At 39.5% G+C, this 21,143-nt stretch overlaps 1 protein-coding gene and 1 long non-coding RNA gene across 2 annotated transcripts in view; one reads left to right on the plus strand and one right to left on the minus strand.

The window, feature by feature from the left end:
- Positions 1-5,129: 5,129 nt before the first annotated feature.
- On the minus strand, positions 5,130-11,249 carry LOC132342960 (uncharacterized). The gene is made up of 2 exons (XR_009491554.1): positions 9,595-11,249; positions 5,130-6,820 (listed from the first exon to the last, which is right to left on the minus strand). It is a non-coding gene; the product is annotated as an uncharacterized lncRNA (long non-coding RNA).
- Positions 11,250-11,357: 108 nt separating this feature from the next.
- The window catches only part of TTC21B (tetratricopeptide repeat domain 21B), a 98,073-nt gene continuing 88,287 nt past the window's right edge, over positions 11,358-21,143 (plus strand). Inside the window, 3 exon segments of the mRNA NM_001102108.1 lie at positions 11,358-11,405; positions 17,042-17,171; positions 17,261-17,371. Coding sequence (NP_001095578.1) covers positions 11,385-11,405; positions 17,042-17,171; positions 17,261-17,371 — 262 coding nt within the window. The 5' untranslated portion in view covers positions 11,358-11,384.

Here is a 21,143-nt window from a genome sequence, read left to right on the forward strand (position 1 = left end):
CTCTTTATTTAATGTTTATTAGAAGAGCAAGATGGTCACAGAACCATTCAATTGTTAACTGCAGTATTTTGTTTGTCTTCCAGGAATGTAGTCTTTATCATGGTATGGAGACCAGAAAGTTCTTAAAATAAATTTATAGGAAATTATATTTTAAGTATAAATTCTTCATTAAAAATATACTGTTACAGGAAATTCAATTTACTTCCTGAGCTTTCATGAATTCACTACCCCATGTTTAACTTGCCACAGTGTGGTGTGTGTTAGAGAACATTAAGATACAAGTTTTATCTTTCTTCTTCAAGTTGTTTGAAATATATTGAGACTCTAACATGGCAGCCCATTTCAGTATTCTTGCCTGGAAAATCTTATGGACAAGGAGACTGGTGGGCTACAGTCCATGGGGTTGCAAGCGTCAGACATGACTTAGCAACTAAACCACAACAGATTCAAATATCAAACCAATGTTGAATCTTTTTCTTACAAAGCACCTTCTCATTCTCTTCAGTGTTCTCAAATCTGGTTCTACCTCCAACCAGTCTACAGTTACTCAAATTCAATTATCTTTATTCAGTCTTTATCATATTTTTTATAGATTTTTAGAATTTGATGAAGATGGTCATCACCACGTCCTTCATTGAATTGCATCTTCCCTTGCCTTCCATAAAAACTAAGCTTTTCTAGGTCTCTTCTTTCTTTAGGATCTTAGCCTTCACTTTTTAATTGTTCCCCTCTCCTATCAGATTTCTTCTGCAGCATCAGCCTCTTTTTTTGAGTTACAATTCTAACTTTCTGTTGGACTTTTATACTTGCATATATGTCTTCATCGTCAACTTCATACATCCAAAACTGATTTGACCATGTTCTATTCCTCTCAACCACCAGGAAAACTAGCCAGGAGTCAACCTGCTTTCTCAGTCTGTCACTGTTTGGGGTCTTCCTTCAGGCTCAGCAAAAGTAAGTACAAATTACAGAATACATAGAGGAATGGGTGAGTGACTCGACAGCCTTGGATTAGAGAGGGTTGGAAGGAGGATTCAGGGACAGTTATAACTGTAAACTCTGACCTGGATTTGAAGAATGAGAAGGGTGGGGCAGTTCAGATAGCAGAAATATTACAGAATAGTGGTCAAAATGTGTATTCTGTAGATTGCCAAAAAGCAGGGTCATCATTTGAGAAGTTGCTGGAAGAATGCAGGTAAGCAATAATGGAACATAACCCTTGACTGCTTCCTCATCTGTCTTTCTACCTCTGAAATCAAACCCATCCTTCAGGATTCAGTGACATTTTCCTTGTGCCTTATTACTGGAAGAGAATTTTCTCTCCTGTGAACTTCTATGGAATTTTGATGTATATGTTTACACCTGGACAGTTTTGAGAGCAAAGGGAGAGACAATTAATAATTATGCTAAAGCAACAAGCATCAGTGAGGACTCTCCTGGGCAAAGCAGGACATAGGATCACCTCCATGTTCCATTTGTATGGACTTAAACTGCCATGGCACCTTGGTTTATGTTTTCTTCCTCTCATCATCCTTCTCCTCCACTTCTGCCATAAGAATACATACACCAGAAAGTGTACAATTGGCAGAGCTTGGCCTTAAATACCATTGTATCCTCTATAGTAACTTTTTACAGAGAAAGTGCTCTCTAGATATTTAGTAAATGGGCAGATTAGCTAATTTTTAGCACTGTTCTTAGTAGTTCTATTTTTGAAAGCATTGTTTACCACTCTGGGATCTTTCCCTCTTATATGTTTTTTCACAGGGATATCATTATATGCAAGATATATAAAAGAATAAAACATCACAAAAGTTACAAATGAAAATTGGCCTTGGTATTTTATAGTAATATTGGATTTATATAATATATATTTAAACAGACATAAATTACATCCATAAGAGAACATATACTGTTTTTGTTACTTATAAAGAAATACATATAGATATGAGTGTAGTTATACATATTTGTATATCCAGAAATGTTTGCAAGGTATAAGAGTAAAAAATAGACTTTTGACTCTCTAGAGCTCAAGGACTACATAATATTCACCTCGTTCTGTGCTATGATGGAACTACTGAGTTTACCATTTAAAATTTAATCTCTAAAAGGAATTAGGGCTTCTGGACCATGTTTTTTCTTCAATATCATTTGGCCTGACTCTTATCTGCATTATTAATGTTCCTCGTTCATCAAGGATGGTGAAGACATGTCTTATTCAGCAGTATTTCTTGCAGTCACAGAAAACACCAAAGGTAACTTCAGTGTGGTGGGCTCCAAGTCTTTGGGCCTATTAGATAACCTCTCTTACCTTTCAATAATCTTAGGACATTAAAAAAAAATTTTCATCTAAAAGCCCACCAGGACAATAGTTAAAAATTTAGTTCTAAGTCTCATCTCACATTAAATCAGAATCATCAGGAAAGGGCCTAAAAATTTCTATTGAATTGTGCTGTTAGAAAGAGGTAGAAGAAAGTTATAACAAGCTTCCCAGGAGGGTCTTATAAGTAGCAAGTCTGAGAAATCCTGTCTAAGTGATTGGTAATTGGGTAAGGTTCAGGCCTTTAGGAACTCATCATTAGTTGACTGTAGTACTTAATTAATAAAATACTCAAAAGTCAGAATGGACACATCACCAAGTAGCATCTCTGAGTTACCGAGTTTGATTAAGTATGGTCGTGTTATGTATCTAAAGACTTACCAGCAATCTGGGCTGAATAATAACAAGGCAGCTTACATTTCAACCTATGTGATTTAGATTTACTAAAAGAAAAGGAGTTCTAACATCAGGGAGACAATTAGCTCATATAGGCCTTTGTAAAAAATTAGGAAAAATTCCCTTTTATCCTCTGGGGAAAACAACTCTGTGCTGGGACAAGGGATTCAGTAAATGAATTTCAACAGGTACTGTGTAGGAGCTTCTCTTTGAAAGGATCACAGGATACTCTTGAATTTTTCATCTCTCAACATATCTTCCAGGACAAATAATTCTACAACCATAACATCTGTAAGGGGAGGAACCATGCCCATCCTACATGGTATGGAACAGTGCCTGTATGAATAACCTACCACCTTAATAGATATTGCAAACTGCACTGAAAGCATCCTTCACAATATCTTGAAATTTAGGACCAACCAATAATACTTTCCACAAAGCCAATAATACTTTCTTTTTTTTTTTGCAGGGAACCTAACAATCAGCCTGTATGACAGTGTCATATTTCAGAAGGTGGGAGCTGCATGACATACTATTATTATTCAAAAACAATGACTGCCAGAGAATGAAAATGGGGAGGTATGCCAAATACTATTAGCCCATCTGATGGTATTTAATTCTTATATATTCTATGAATGATATACAAAGAATGCAATTTAAAAACTATGTATATATATATGTATATTTTTTCACTGTTTTCACTAATTTTTTTTAAATTTTATTTTATTTTTAAACTTTACAATATTGTATTGGTTCTGCCATATATCAAAATGAATCCGCCACAGGCATACATGTGTTGGATTCTTTATTGTCTGAGCTACCAGGGAAGTCCTTCACTAAATTTTATATGGGCATGGAACAAGAAATTTCTACCTCTTCTTTTAAATCTAGTAAAATTCAAAGCTGAGCATCAGTCCCATTGGATTGCCAGGAAATTTAATCTCATTCAATATTACAATCTTCTCTCCCAGGACTCAGTCGGAATCCCTGAGGCTTATAGGGTGTTTAGTAAGTGGGAAGCCCATCATAGCTTCTAAGGGCAAACTTATTGGCCGCAGTGGATCCCTGAAGGTCAGTATTTAGACTCAACTCTGCTGGGCACACCATGCAACCGTTTTTCTGAAGTTTTGCCTCCTTCTGGGTACACTGTCACAGAAGAGGGGGTGGGGCCCTAGGAATCACGGGACCCTATTGCTTTTGGGCCCTGTCCTGGTTTCAAGGACAAACTCAAGCGCTAAGTTTTCGCAAACTCAGCACTTTACATTAGCATGTATTGCCTCCCTCTCTTGCCTTAAATACAATTCTCTGGCTCCTCCTACCCACCAAGAAACCCAGACTCATTTCTTAAATAAACTTATTCCTCTACAGAAGACCCAAGAGCTTTTAAAGTGCCATAAAATAGAATTTCCTGAAATGATGCAAATGACCTCTGTGCTGTCCCAATCCAGCAACCACTAGCCACACGTGGCTACTGAGCATTTGAAATGTGGCCAGTGCAATTGATGAATCTAACTTGTAATCTTAGTTAACCATCATGAAAATGTAAACAGCTTCATGTAGCTAGCAGCCACCTTTCTAAGGGCTTTTACTTCCATCCTGCTACAAAAATACTAATAGTCCAACCATCCACACGAATCAAGGAGGACGGAAAAATTAAAAAAGCAGTAGGATATAGCATCTCAGGAAAGTTCTGTGGTGGTGAGTTAGAGGGGTGTTTATTGTGATGTTCAACTTCTCTGTATGTTTGAAAATTCTCAAAAATTTGTGGAAAAAAAATCCTGCCATAAATTAACACCCAGTTATACATGGATTTATGAGCAGGGATTTTGAGGGAGGAGCTCCAGCCATTTTATTCTTTTTCAGAATTTATTATTTATTGATTTGGCTATACACCGAGTTTTAGTTGCAGCACTCAGGATCTTTATTTACAGCATGTTAACTCTTGGTTGTGACATGTGGGAATCTTAGCTCCCAACGAGGGATTGAACCTGCATCCCCTGCATTGGGAGTGAGGAGTCTTAGCCACTGGACCACCAGGGAAGTCCCTTGTTTTAATTCAACTGATTCAGACAAGCAATAGGGCTAATAAGGAGGGCCCAGAGCCTGAGAAACCAGGAGATGGATGTAAGGAGAGAGAAAATCTGGATACTTTGAGGTGAGAAAAAAACATATATTAGCTGTTAGGGAAAGCAAAAACTCTGCCTCCAGGCTTACCTCTGAATGGAAGGGTTCTCCTCCCCAGGGAGGTGGAGGCAGTGTCTTTGGGATGGAGGCACTTTCTCTTAGTCACTGTGAGGCTCCAATGAACTTCTGGCCTCATTTGTCACAGATAAAGAAGTCAGGCTGGCAGAGGGAGAGGTTATTTAAGGCAAGCACATCGGAATCACGGGCTAGGAAGCAGCGGCAATCCTGTGGCTGTTAACACAGAGATGCTGAAATTTATTCAGGGAGGGGAGCGACCAAAGGGAAAGCTGAGAGAGGAGGATGAGTGAGAATTGGGTTTGATGTACCCAAAGAAGATCATGCTAGAGCATACCATCCTGCATAACCGAGTCAACTGGGCAGGCACAAAGTTGCTATTCACTCCTTTATTTTTGCAAACTCAGCACTCGACCTTTAGCATATTTTGCCTCCCAGGAGCACTGGAACTGCTTGGAAACACTGCCATAAACAAAGTCCTCCAGAATCAGATTCTTAGAAAGCTAAGGCTGATTCTTCTCAATCTTAAGATAAAAATTAGAACAGAGGTCTGGTTATCTCACATTCAGAAATAACAGAGTGTCTAGGAAGATGTGCAGTGTGAATTTGATGTTGAGGAAGACTTTTCAGAAGTGAGCTTGGACCTATGGGAGTAAAATCTAAGCAATATACTGTCGACCTAATGTCACACCAGGCAGAGAGAGAATGATTGCTATTCTTTGTTCTTATTCTATCAATCAGAAAAAGATTCTTTAAAGGAGTAGAAGACAGATGGCATCTTGTCAAGATATTCAGTATATCACAGTTTTAAACATTTAAATAATTCATTGTTTCTATTTCAAAATACCAAACTCTTCTGAAATGTGTTTTTCTGTTTTCTCTCTCCTACTTTTGCATAGATGAAATGTCAACATATAGTCAAGAAATCAAGAAAAAAAAAATAACCCCTGGTAAATCTCTGTCATGGTATTTGCGTAGAAACATTTGTTACATCAGGTGAGCCAGAAACAAATTTCTTATCCATCAGTTATCTGAGCTTCTCAGGTATTTTAAAAGAAAAACAAAGTTACCATTAACTACTAAAAGAAGTTAACTACTTCTTTAGTAGTTAATTAACTACTAAAAGAAGTTAATTGAAGGAGTTGAGTGGAAGGATTCCTTGGACTACAAGTGATGTTTCACTTGATTCTTGATATATTAATCCCTGTAACTGCACAGTTTAGTCTGTTTATTGCACTTACTAAAATAGCTATTAAAGCTGTCACTGCTTATAATTTTTCCATTTCCTTTTGTGAATATTTATTCAATGTCTGTCTACCTTTACTAGACTTTATTATTCTCTGTCACTAGTATTCATTTAACATTTGGTGAATGAATGAACGAATGATTAAGCAACACATTGTTAAAACTCAGATCACTTCCTCAACTTTCTCCATAATCAGATCAGATCAGATCAGATCAGTCGCTCAATCCTGTCCGACTCTTTGCGACCCCATGAATCGCAGCACGCCAGGCCTCCCTGTCCAACACCAACTCCCGGAGTTCACTCAGACTCACGTCCATCGAGTCAGTGATGCCATCCAGCCATCTCAGCCTCTGTTGTCCCTTTCTCCTCCTGCCCCCAATCCCTCCCAGCATCAGATCTTTTCCAACGAGTCAACTCTTTGCATGAGGTGGCCAAAGTACTGGAGCTTCAGCTTTAGCATCATTCCTTCCAAAAAAAATCCCAGGGCTGATCTCCTTCAGAATGGACTGGTTGGATCTCCTTGCAGTCCAAGGGACTCTCATGAGTCTTCTCCAACACCACAGTTCAAAAACATCAATTCTTGGGCACGCAGCCTTCTTCACAGTCCAACTCTCACATCCATACATGACCACAGGAAAAACCATAGCCTTGACTAGATGAACCTTTGCAAAGGAAATATGAAAGGTAAGTGCCTGATCATTAACATCATCTCCCTAATTTACTTAAATGAATAAAATTGGAAAATTTTAAAGGGATGAGTTATGACAAATTTAAAGGGATGAGTTACGAGTTGTTTTTTGCATCGGCAGACTTTTTTTTTGCATTGCCATGCTTCATACACAATGCAAAAGAATGGTACTGTGTGTACTATGCTATTTGGAGAAGAAAAGAGGACTAGAGAGCATATGACCAGATCCTAATCTCAGAGAGCTAAGATGGCTTGCCCCATAGTGAGGTAAGGAACCTTCCTGTAACTGTGCTATGAAGTTTTCTTATAAGTGTGCTATGAACTTTCACAAGGTGCTTTTCAATTTTTGAAACATTTTCACATAATCTCATTTAGTCTACATACTAACAAAACAAATATTACAGTCCCATTCCCAATTATCCATTGCAAAGGTATAAACCAAAGCAGAGAAAAGGAAACAACTTTGCCCAAAATTGCAAAGTTATTAACTTTAAGGAATAGAGCCTTAACTCAGATTCAGCAGTTCTGACTTCAGTTAACTTCTAACTTTTCCATAGTGTCACCTCTGAGACTAACTATGTGCCAGTTTATTTGGATAGTACATATTTGCCCTCTATTTTTCTTGCTCAACTTTATAGTAAAATAGCCTTAAGAAAGAACAAACACATTATCTTTTTATTATTCATAACTGCTTTGAAGGCTAGGTTGGGAGTAGAAAACTGGGGGCCTTTGAGTAGATTATTTCATATTTGGGGGCTTCATCTGTACAATACAGAGATTGGATAATTGATTCTAAAGTTCTTTCCAGCTCCCAAGTTTAATAATGTTATATGTTTATCTTTTTTATTTTTTGCATACTTACCTTTACTTTTGTCTTCACCAGAACCACCTATTTTTCTTAAGCGTTTTCCTTTAATTTCTCAAATATATCATAAAATAATATAGATACAAGTGTATTGATGTAGGAATTGGGGAGAAGAAAGCCAAACAGAGGCACAACTGAAGGGCTTTAACAGTCCTATAAGATGTGCTAAATGCTTATGGAATCAATACTGTGCTCTGTGTTTGGAGAAGTTGAGAGTATAATTAATTAGAAGTTAACGTTATTCAGTGACTACTATATACCTAACACTGCTGTGTTCATTAAATATTAACTCATTTAACCTTAACAGCATTCTGAGGTATTAGTCTCACTTTACAGCACAAGCACAGGAAAGTTAAATAATTTGTCCAAGTAAACAGCTAGGGAATGGTGGTACCAAAATTTGATTGCAGGGGTTCCCTGGTGGCTCAGTAGTAAAGAATCCACCTACAGTGTAGGGGGCGCAGGTTCGATCCCTGGGTTGGGAAGATCCGCTGGAGAGGGCATGGCAACCCACTCCAGTACCAAAGAAGATTCTTGTCCAGAGAATCCCAAGGACAGAGGAGTCTGGCGGGCTATAGTCCATAGGGTTGCAAAGAGTCACACACGTCTGAAGCGACTTAGCACGCACACATGGCCTACTCCAGCGACCAGGCTGATCCCCACTTCACTATACTGTGTGGCTTTAAGGTACTCCCCATTCAGTAGAAAAGATTACATGAACAAAAAATGCACCATAACTATAATACAAAAATATATATAAAAGTGTGTTAAGTCTTACAGAACACTATGTGTTTTATGAATGGTTATAGAATGTCTATTATGTGTCAGGAACTTTTTGTCTATTATTAGGTATTTATTTTCTTTAGTAAATATGGAAAATTAAGCTCAGGAAATTAACCTTCCCAAGTCATGAAAAATAACAGCACACCAGGGGGTTTCATCTCAGGTCTAGGAGACCATGTTCTTGCTACTGTACCATGCAGTCTCACACATTCAGTCAGTTATGGCAATCATTAAAGGCTTCACAGAGAGTAAGACGGAGAAGGCAATGGCACCCCACTTCAGTACTCTTGCCTGGAAAATCCCATGGACGGAGTAACCTGGTGGGCTGCAGTCCATGGGGTCGCTAGGAGTCGGACACAACTGAGCGACTTCACTTTCACTTTTCACTTTTATGCATCGGAGAAGGAAATGGCAACCCACTCCAGTGTTCTTGCCTGGAGAATCCCAGGGACGGGGGAGCCTGGTGGGCTGCCGTCTATGGGATCACACAGAGTTGGACACGACTGAAGCAACTTAGCAGCAGCAGAGAGTAAAAGTTGAGATGAATTCTAAAAAAAGAGTAGGCTTTTTTCATATGGAGAAAGGGCTCAGAGCAAAGTAAGGGAAAGTATTCTCAGAAGGAATGGTTGTCCCATCTGCCTGGAATAAAGTGTTAGTCACTCAGTCATGTCCCACTCTCTGTGACCCCATGGACTGTAGCCCACCAGGTTCCTCTGTCCATGGGATCCTCCAGGCAAGAATACTGGAGTGGGTGGCCATTCCCTTTTCCAGGGAATCTTCCCGACTCAGGGAATGAACCCAGGTCTCCCATTTTGCAGGCAGATTCCTTACCATCTAAGCTACCAGGGAAGCCCATGTGAACAAAAGATCATGTGACCTTATGCAAGGACCAAGTTACCAGGCGTATCAAAGCAAATTTCCAAAGTAGTTTTAATCCAAAAAACACTCATGGAGCGCCAGATATGGTGATTTGTGCTAAATACTTTAACCTTAGAACAGAATTGAATGAAGGGAATTTTATAAATTAAAGTGGTCTAAGTGTGCAGCCTTCCAATGGTCTGACAGTCCAAGTTTAGACATTAAAGATCTCAGAAAGATACCTTGATCATCTGCTCCTTTAACTGTAATCTTCAGAAATTTTCTTCCAGATGGACTCTTTACTTGAAACTAAAAGCGTACAGTTTAAGATTATATATGCTGACCAGGACCTTGTTGTTCAGTCGCTCAGTCACGTCTGACTCTGTTACCCCACAGACTGCAGCACGCCAGGCTTCCACGTCCCTGACCATCTCCCGGAGCTTGCTCAGACTCATGTCCATTGAGTCCGTGATGCCATCCAACCATCTCTCCCTCCATCTTCTCCTTCTCCTCCTGCCTTCAATCTTTCCAAGCACCAGGGTCTTTTCTAATGACTCAGTTCTTCGCATCAGGTGGCCAAAGTATTGGAGCTTCAGCTTCAGCATTATTTGATGAGGACCTTGGTTTCTGGTATTCTCTGCTGCATACCAACTATGGATTAATCCGCAGACTCTGAAAATCAGACCAGCAGGTAATACCAGCTGTCCATCAGCACAAACATTTAGCTTGACTATAAATGATGGAAACAAACAAATAAGAACTAGTCTTTATGAAATAATATGTGCCTCTTTGAAGAGAATGCACTCTTAAGGAAAACCAGTGAGAAATACTGTCTAGCATTGGAGCCTGTTATCTTAGTCATTCTTTCCCACAAAATTGACGTTACCTAAACTCCTGGCATATAAAAAGGTTAATGTTTTTTGACTGCTTAACAAACTTAAGATCTGATTAAGGCAACTCTGAATTATATCAACTAAATTAATTAGAATTGAAATTTGGAATCCGTGTAAAAGATTCTACAAAGATTACCTAAACCTCAAATCTTACTTTGAAAATATCTTTAAGCAGAAATACGAAATCTCTTATTTCATTATATTTCAATTTAATTCACTAAATAACTTAAGAGATCTATCAGCAACTGACAGTTGCCTAACTGGTACAAACATAACTATTTGCGTAGGGATTAAATCTATTTTCAGTTTAAAATCGGCAATATTATTTTTAACTAAAAAAGGAAATGGCAACCCACTCCAGTGTTCTTGCCTGGAGAATCCCAGGGATGAGGGAGCCTGGTGGGCTGCCGTCTATGGGGTCGCAGAGAGTCGGACACGACTGAAGCGACTTAGCAGCAGCAGGTTACTTTATTAGTTTCTCTAGTTATCAGGGAGTAAAAAAGAGCTTTTTTTTTTTTTTTTAAGGACTAATTTAAAGTGCATTCTAACAGGAAACGCGAGATTTCCAGCAATGCTTGCAAAGATGGGCCCAAGTGTGATTTTTCTGCGCCACCTTGTGGCCATAATGCAACTACTACACGTGAAAGTTAAAGGCTTTTTCCTGAGCTGCTGAGGCCTTCTAAACAGCCGCACTGCGGGAACCTGCCTCTACTCAAACATGCAGAAAATGGTATCTTTCTTTGTAGTCAGTGATGGGAAACAGACTTGCCCTTATCCCTCCGTTCTCTTCCATTTCCTTCATTCTTTAATTCCTTATCCTGGGGACCGCCCTCCCACCGCCCTCCTAGGGTCGTTTCTGCGTTTGACCTCTCCACCTCCCGGGGCATCCGGTGGGTACGGCCCCCTTCCCCATGCGCAGCCCTCCCTCCAGGTCCCCGCCGGCGCCTGACCTGCAATCCCAGCCGCGAGGGCCCGCCCCCTCACACTGGCAGCCAATGGCGGCTCGGATCCGCCCCGCCCCTCCTGCCGCGTCCCGAGCGAGTTTGGGCCTGGGCGGCAGGGCTTGAGCCCCTGGCTCTGCTGGTAGGCTTCGGTAGGCGCACAATCAGGGAGGCCTGCGGCCTGGCCTTTGGGAAGCCATGGACTCGCAGGGGCTGAAGGTGAGCGGGCAAGACGTGCTGCGTGTTGCAGTGGGTGGATGGCGAGGGGCCGCGGGGCGTGGGGAAGCGCGCGGGCCGACCGGGCGAGGCCGTTGTTACTTGCGGTGCCCGCTGCCCAGTCTGGCTGGGTGTCCCCAATTGGAGCGCCGGCCTGTGATTTACATCACCTGCTTTCCTCCGCCGACCCTGCTTAGGAAGCTTCATGTCGGGCAGCCTTCCCCACGCGCTGGGTTCCGAATTGCCGTTAGTGTGTTGGCCCATCCTGTTGGTCGTCTTTACTTTTACTTTTGTACCCTGTTTGCTCATAAGGTTTTTAGTCATTTTATGACACTGAGTGCGACTCCGAGATGCGATTTTTTAGGACTCCAGCAAACTAGTGTCAGCAATCCCCCTGCGACGGTAAAAGGAGCAAAAAGATTTTATGAAATCAATTAAAGACATAGGCTTGAAAATGGAGTATTTTAGGATGATGGTCGGACACGACTAAGCGACTGAACAACAACTTCTCTGTTTATCACTGATGCATCTCTTCGGCAAATATTTAATGACGATCCACTTACGAAATGATGATACGAAAACAAAGATATGAGGCTTGGAAATAAAATAAGTTACTTTTTAGGATCATGATCTCCATTTGTTCACTGATTCCCTTGTTCAACACATGTTGAAGGAGGGCTCACTGTCTGTCCACTGGAACTGGGGATAGTAATGAATAGAACAGTCCCCGCCTTCACCGATTTTATAGTCTATTGCTGGCGAAAACCTTAATTAAATTAATTCAACAAATGTTTATTAAATGTGTCCCATGTGTCTAACATTGTTCTAAGCCCTGAGGATAATAAGCCCCGCAATAATAAAGCTAAGAAAAACCCTCCCAAATCTTTCTACATTTGATGGGGGGAGGAGTTAGTCCCTATACAGGTGAAAGCAGTGTGTATTGTTTGCTGGTGATGAGTGGATGGAGAACACTTAGCCAAGTGATAGTGTCTTTTGCTTTTTTGTCTGAAACTATTTTCCTGTGGAGCTTTCCCCGTCCCCTTAAATTTGTTCTTCATATTGCCACCTAAATGAACTTTTCAATAAAAACACTTCTCATGCTAAAAAGTGTTGTTTTTAGCATGTTCTAGTCTAAATCAACTCAATAGGAGGTCCTTGACTCCAGCTTTTTCTCCAACCACCTCTTCCAATTATCCCTGTTCTACTTAAGCATCTAGAAATGGCCAACTTTCTCTATAATGGGCCAGGTGGTACATATTCAGGCATTATCGACCATAGGGTCTCTGTGGTATCTAGTCTGCCGTCATAGCATGAAAACAGCCATAGACAGACAATACTTAAGCAAATGAGCGTGGCTTTGTTCCAATAAAACTTTACTTACGGACACTGAAAGTTGAATTTTGTGTAAGTTTCATGTGTTATATTTTTCTTCTCTTTTTTTCCCTCAACCATTTGAACATGTTGACTTGCTGGCTGTTTGAAAGCAGGCAGCAGGCCAGACATGGCCCATACGCCACAGTGGGCCAGTCCCCGCTCCCGCATACAAGGATGGTTTTAGTCCTCTCCATCCTCACCCGATCCCGGTGAATCATGGCTTAATTCTGCCTTCTGTGTTGTTTGAGGTCTTCTTTTGGCCGACTTCCTTATGAATCATGAAGAGGGATAGGTAAGAGTATGTATGTAGGAAGTAGGAGTTTGTGAATAGAGTCAGTTTCTAAGTCCTCCCCAAGAATTTTACTCTCCTATCCTCCCATACTCCAACCTCACTCTCCTGCATTCCCAAAGCAGTTTATAAGCTCTTTTCTTGCATTTGCTACACTACATTTCAGTCTTTTAAAAACTTTGTTTTATTGAAGTATGGTTGATTAACAATGTTGTATTTCTAGTGTACAGCAAAGTGACTCAGTTATAATTAACTGAGTTAATTCTTTATAGTTAAATGAGTTAATTCTTTTTCATATTCTTTTCCATTGTGGTTTATCACAGGATATTGAATGTAGCTCCCTGTGCTATAGTAGGGAGAAGGCAATGGCACCCCACTCCAGTACTCTTGCCTGGAAAATCCCATGGATGGAGGCGTCTGGTAGGCTGAGGTCCATGGGGCCGCTAAGAGTCGGACACGAGTGAGCGACTTCACTTTCACTTTTCACTTTCATGCATTGGAGAAGGAAATGGCAACCCACTCCAGTGTTCTTGCCTGGAGAATCCCAGGGACGGGGGAGCCTGGTGGACTGACGTCTATGGGGTCGCACAGAGTCGGACACGACTGAAGTGACTTAGCAGTAGCAGTGTATAGTAGGGACCTTGTTGTTAATCCATTCTCTGTATAACAGTTTCTGCTAACTCCAAATTCCCAATATCTCCCTTCCTCCCTGGCTACCACCAGTCTCTTCTTTCTGTCTGTGAATCTGTTTCTGTGTCATAAATAAGTTCATTTGTGTTATATGTTAATTCCACATTTAAGTGATATCATATGTTATTAGTCTTTCTGACTTCACTTAGTATGATAATCTCTAGGTTTTATGTTGCCGCAAAATGGCATTTTTATTATTAATATTCCATTATGTGTGTGTGTATATATATATATATATACTACATCTTCTTTATCCAGTCTTCTGTCGATGGACATTTAGGTTACTTCCATGTCCTGGCTATTGTAAATAGTACTGCTGTGAACATTGGGGTATATGTACCTTTTTGAATTACAGTTTCCTCCAGATATATGCCCAGGAGTGAGATTGCAGGATCATATGGCAACTCTATTTTTAATTTTTTGAGTAGCCTCCATATTGTTTTCCATAGTGACTGCACCAACTTACAGTCCCACCAACAGTGTAGGAGGGTTCCCTTTTCTCCACACTCTCTGCAGCAATTGTTATTTGTAGATTTTTTTAATGATGGCCTGTGTGAGGTGATACTTCATTGTAGTTTTGATTTGCATTTCTGTAATAATTAACGATGTTGAGCATCTTTTAATGTGTCTGTTGGCCATCTGTATGTCTTTGGAGAAATATCTGTTTAGGTCTTATGCCCGTTTTTCCATTGGGTTGTTTGGGTTTTTTTGTTGTTGTTTTTTCTGAATTGTATGAGCTGTTTGTATATTTTGGACATTAAGCAAATATTTTGCAAATATTTTCTCCCAGTCCATAGGTTGCCTTTTCGTTTTGTTTATGATTTCCTTTGCTATGCCAAAACTTTTAAGTTTGATTTGGTCCCATTTGTTTGTTTTTTCTTTTATTTATATTGTCTTGGGAAACTGACCTAAGAAAACAATTGGTACTATTTATGTCAGAGAATGTTTTGCCTAGGTTCTCTTCTAGGAGTTTTATGGTGTCGTGTTTATTTTTTAGTTTTTAAGTCATTGAGGTTTTTTTGTATATGTGGTGTGAGGTTGTGTTTTAACTTCATTGATTTATGTGCCACTGTTCAGCTTTCCCAGCACTACTTGCTGAAAGAGACGGTCTTTTCTCCATTGTATCTGTAACTCCAACATATTCTTAACCTCCTTTGTTGAAGATTAATTGACTATAGATGTGTAGTCAAATAGTCTTTAGATTCTAGTCTCTGTTGACAATTTTAAGCATTTCTGGGGCTTTTCTGGGACAAGAACAGTGTCTTATTCATCTTTATAGTCACTGTACTTTGTCCAGTGTCCGGCACTCAGTAAATGTTTTTGGACTGGACAACCTAACCTGAACGAAGATAGTAGAAATTGGTGTAGGGAGTGGGAAGTAGACTAGATCAACAGAAGAGCCTACTGACTGGTTAGACTTAGGGGGACTATGCAAACAGGAAGAGAGAATTTCTGACTAGGTGTCTGGCTTGGGTGGTGGAGAAACTGAAAATAGAAATCTGGAGCTGCGATGAGAGGTCTTGACACGTTTTTCTGTTTTGTTTTGTTTTGTTTTTTTAATATCATCAACATATGGAGTTTGGAGGAACTTTTTTTTTCCCCCTGAATAGGAGGAATTGAGTACGATAATCAATGAATCCTCACAATGACCTGTAAATGACTACCAGCATTTTATCAGTGAGCAAACTGAGGTGCTGTCGGATAGACCAGAAATTTGAAACCAGGTCTTTTTACTTTAAAATCCATGTCCTTTGTAGGTTACCCTGCCCCTGCCTTTCAGTAGAGTTATATAGGTGCTTAGCGATACTAAATGCTGAACAGAAAATCAAGTAAGATGATATTAAAAGGGTCCAATTCTTTGCTATCCCGTGCACTGTAGCCCGCCAGGCTCCTGTGTCCGTGGAATTCTCCAGGCAAGAATCCTAGAGTGGGTTGCCATGCCCTCTTCCGGGGGATCTTTCCAACCCAAGGATCCAACCTGAGTCTCCATCTGAGCCCCCAGGGAAGCCCCAAAAGTGTCCTTAGTTGTGGCAAACCAAGGAGTCACTTGCAACCTTAGGGAAGCAGCTCTGGAGGAAACCTGCACTCTTCTGAGATGTGCTGTGGGGGTCTTGGAAATGGCATCTGAATCATGCTGTGAAGAGACTGTGGCTGAGACGGGACCAGAGATCTGCAACCAGAGGAGGGAAGCATAGTGAAGGTTACAGAGGACGTTTGCCTGACTCTTCTAGAAAAGCTCTCAGACCCTCCACAAACAGTAGATTGGGGGAAAAAAAAAAAAGGGAGCTGTATAGACACTCATTTTAACCCTGTCACTGAGTGCTTCATTTGTGTTTCTCACAGATGAGCAGCTGAAGAGTCATACTAGATAGGTATGGAATGGCCTGAATTGGTTCGTGGAGGTGAATCAGGTGTTTCTTAGTAATGCGGAGTATGGAATATGGTTTCCTTCTTTGATTAGGTTAGCAACTAAGCCTTAGATAAGATCCTAAGAAAAACAGTATAAAGCATAGCTGATGGTGGGCTTCCCAGGTGGCACCAGTGGGAAAGACCCTGCCTATCAATGCAGGAGACATTAGAGTCACAGGTTTGATCACTGTGTTGGGAAAATCCCCTGGAGAAGAGAATGGTTACCCACTCCAGTACTCTTGCCTGGAGAATCCCATGGACAGAGGAGCCTGGGGGGCTGCAGTCTATGGAGTCTCAAAGAGTCAGACACGACTGAAGCGACTTAGCATAGCTGATAGTACTTTTCTGCCTTGTATATGAATAATGTAATTTAGAAAAAAAGCCTGAAGAGAGTGATTTCCTTTAAAAAATAGATTCTTTGTTTTACTGACAATTATTTATTTATCGTGGAACTCAAAAAACATAATCTTTGACAATAAATTGCTGGGTTTAATAGGTCATTACTTTGTGATGCTACAAAAGCAAAGTAGAAACAAAGTGTTGTTTGTTTTAAGAAACCTATAGTCTGGCGATAGAAGCCTCTGGTCTTTTTTTAAAGTTTTTTGGTAATTGAAAGCACTCTGACTTCAATATTGTTAAGAAAGCATTTAGGAGAAAAAGATTGAAATTATTAGAAAATATTGTTATTTTAGTAGTCTTATGTTCATTGTGTTCTACGTTCCTTAGTACTAAGTGCTAGGCTTTAACAATATTTTAAGGAACTTAGAAGAAAAATATGGTAAGTTTTAGATTATTCAAGATCTTAGATTAATGCCTGCTTGTTAGAGTATTTCAGAACATTGGAATCTCTCTTAACTTTATCTTTATTTCCTTTTAGGCTTTGATTAATTACTACTGTCAGGAGAGATATTTCCACCATGTGTTACTTGTTGCCAGTGAGGGAATGAAGAGCTACGGCAGTGACCCAGTCTTCAGGTTTTATCATGCCTATGCTACGTTAATGGAAGGTACATGCTAATTATTAAGCACTCCCACAAGTTTTAAATTCTTGTTTTGCACCAAGAATAATTTTTCACTTTGTGGTTTTGATTTTCAGGTAAAATTCAAGAAGCTCTTCGAGAATTTGAGGCTATTAAAAATAAACAAGATGTATCACTTTGTTCTCTAATTGCACTGATATACGCTCATAAAATGAGCCCTAATCCAGGTATAGTATTTAAGTATAATGCTTAGACAGTTTTTCTACGCAGTTCATTTTGATTTTTGTCAATTACCTTAACCTTCAGTCTGTATTATATATTATCTGTGGATACTATTAATATCATATTTGTTTTATCGTCCTAACAAGACCTTAAGTTTATTAAGCACAAGAAATGTGAGTCTTCTCTAGCTTTCATATTTCTTATATACTATGGAAGAAGTTTCATTAGCCTGTAGGAATTGTTTGAATTAATACAAAGGTGACTATGTGTTATCAATGGTTAAACCAAAAAAGGACAGCTCAAAACAGGCGTATACCTAAATTACTCTGTAGCAGCCAACTTTAACTTGTGTGCATATATAGTTAAATGCACTTCCTCTCTTCTACTATATCTTAAGCTTCTTAAAAGCTCTTATACCCCCCAAGGGGGCTAGCTCTTTTTAAGATATTCAGTAAATTTTTATCCAGTAGTAGGTTGGGATATATGATTAGATTATATAAGGAACTTTATACATAAACCAGCAATTAAAATTAGGTTAACTGTCTTAATATTTAGTGTATCGTAATGGCTGAGGCAGAACAGTATTAAAATTTTAGGTAATAACAAAGAAATAATATTGTATTCATCCATACATATCTAGTAACAGCTAATAGCATCATAAAAAGATCTTGTTTCAAGTAATTGGACACTTACCAAATGTCATAGAATTGTTTAAAATAATAGAAAACAGTTTTTTCTTAATCAGAGTATCACTTACATCCTTCCCACACATATTCGTGTACAAATCAATAAAATGTTATTTAATATGTTTAGCTTGTAAACAGATCTAACAACTAGATACTTTCTGCAAGGGACAGATAAAGCAAGGGGTTCCCAACCTTAGGGTGGTAGACCAGTACCTCCTGTCAGATCAGTGGCGGTATTAGATGAGGAATAAAATGCACAATAGATGTAATGCACTTGAATCATTCCCAGACCAGCCCCCTCCAAGTTTGTGGTAACACTGTCTTCCTGGAACGGGTCCCTGGTATTGAAAACATTGGGGACTGCTGAAGAGGAGCCACAAGAATTGTAAGAAGTGATCTGCAATATCAGTTTATAATTTAGTTGGGAAAGAAAATGTTAAACCTACAAAGATTAAATACTAATGTTATTATTAAGTAAAATGATACAAAATAAAACAGATGAATCCATAATTAATTGAAAATGGCGTGTACTGTTTATCCATAGCAGTAGGCTGGGAGGGCTTTGTGGAAATGGAGATTGATCTTGTCTTTAAAGGATAGCTAGGGTTTGAGTATAAAGCATATTTGTCAGACAGGAGAACTTGGTGGGCAAATATGTCAAAATGGTTCAGGATTAGGCTCCTCTCTGGATTCCCTTTCTCTGTGCTCCAGCAGGAGTGTGTATAGCTGGAGCAGAGAGTTTACATAGGAAAGCTAATGTAGTCAGTAAGCCTAAAAAAAAAAGTAACAAAATATGCTTCCTGGAAGCAAGTTGTCATTTAATTGGTTATTCCCAAGAGTACTGGTTCTGTTGGAAAATGTGATTTCCAGGACACTAAAAAGATGGAGGCAGAAGTATTGTTTACAGACACCTGAGTCCTCACTCGACTTTGCATAGATGATGCTGAGTGGGCTTGAACTCAGGAGAGGCCCAGAAGCCTGTCAGTCTCCCTGAGAAAGGGCCTAGATTGTTCTTGTACATTCTTCCTGAATATTGATGAAAGCCCTGGTTATGAAAAGGCTGTGATGCATTAAGAACTGGAGCTGATATCCAGCAAGAGCCAGCTTTGTGAGCTAACCGATTCTCTGCTTGATGGAAATATAGGCAGGAAGGTGCAATGCCTGCTTCCTCCCTGATAAGTTCTGTTTCTGTATCATGACTATTTGATGAAAATTTCTGAAGGTGTTCCATGGGCGTGTTGGGCAGAAAGGATATCTTGCCAAGCAGTCTGGCCTCCGGAATGCGATTTTGTTTCCTAAATTCAAAAAGTTGTACCTTGGTAATCCTTCACTTAAGTTTGTATCACTAGAGTTAAGAGGAAGAGTCATGTACCTTTCCTTGGTAGCCATTTCCCAAAAGGTAGTCTGTTAGAATCTCAACCCTCAACTTTCACATTTCTTTTTCCTATTACCTGACTGATCCACATTCTGATTTGACCCAGGATTTGGATCTAATTGACATTTGTGTCCTAAGCACATACGTAACAGATTGAATAGAAGTGATTAGAGTTCTAGAAGTCACTCAGTCATGTTGGACTCCTTTGTGACCCCATGGACTGTGGCCCTTCAGGCTCCTCTGTCCATGAGATTCTCCAAGCAAGAGTACTGGAGTGGGTAGCCATTCTCTTCTCCAGGGCATCTTCCCGCCCCAGGGATTGAACCCACGTGTCTTGTTTCTCCTGCATTGGCAGGCAGATTCCTTACCATTAGCACCACCTGGGGAGCCCATTAAACTATATAAGTAGCAGTAATTATACCACTTTTCATTGGCCAATGACAGCAGCCTGACATATGTTTTAGAATTGGATTAAGAATTAGGGTAATTTGACTACTAGTTCTGGGTTTTCCCTTAATAATTGTCCTATATTAGAGTCATTACTAACTTTTTTTTTTATGTCTTGAGAATGACGTAAAGTATAGAATGGCAGTGTGGTCACAGTAGTTGTTAGCTACACATGGCCGTAGAGCATTTGAAATGTGTCTTACTTGAGGATATGAATTTTAAATTTAATTAATTTACTTTTACTGGTAGTTGATTCAGTTGTTAGAAATATGTTTAGGATGAATATATGATTGTGTTTTTTCCAAAATAAATTTTATGAAATCTAAGCATATATTAAGATTTTCTGAAGAAAATGTAGCATCTTAATTGAGATGTGCTTTGTGTAAAGTGCATATCAGAATTTAGAAAGAAGGGAAAAAAAGGAAATTATCTTCTTAATTTTCAAATCCATATGAAATGATCATTTGGATATATTGGGTTAAATAAAATATATCATTAAAGTCAGTTTTACTTCTTTCTTTTTACTTCTTTGTAGCTACTAGGAAATTTTAAATTACTTAGTTCAGTTCAGTTGCTCAATAGTGTCCGACTCTTTGCGACCCCATGGACTGCAGCATGCCAGGCCTCCCTGTTCATCACCAACTCCTGGAGTTTACTCAAACTCATGTCCATTGTGTCGGTGATGCCATCCAACCATCTCATCCTCTGTCGTCCCCTTCTCCTCCCGCCTTCAGTCTTTCCCAGCATCAGGGTCTTTTCCTATGAGTTCTTCACATCCAGTGGTCAAAGTATTAGAGTTTCAGCTTCAGCATCAGTCTTTCCAATGAATATTCAGGACTGATTTCCTTTAGCATTGACTGGTTGAATCTCCTTGCTGTCCAAGGGATTCTCAAGAATCTTTTCCAACACCACAGTTCAAAAGCATTAATTCTTTGGCACTCAGCTTTCTTTATAGTCCACCTCTCACATCCATACATGACTACTGGATAAACCATAGCTTTGACTAGACGGACCTTTGTTGGCAAAGTAATGTCTCTGCTTTTTAATATGCTGTCTAGGTTGGTCATAATTTTTCTCCCAAGGAGCAAGCATCTTTTAATTTCATGGCTGCAGTCACCGCCTACAGTGATTTTGGGGCTTGCATATTTCTTGCATTTATTTCTACTAGGGTTGCTATAAAGAGAAGAACTATATTCTCTGTTAATCATCTGATCTATCGTAAACTCGTGACCTAGAATTTAATTTTCACTTAATGAGTTTTTTCCCTCT

This window comes from Bos taurus, chromosome 2 (genome assembly GCF_002263795.3).
Source record: "Bos taurus isolate L1 Dominette 01449 registration number 42190680 breed Hereford chromosome 2, ARS-UCD2.0, whole genome shotgun sequence".
In the NCBI taxonomy this organism is placed as follows: domain Eukaryota; kingdom Metazoa; phylum Chordata; class Mammalia; order Artiodactyla; family Bovidae; genus Bos; species Bos taurus.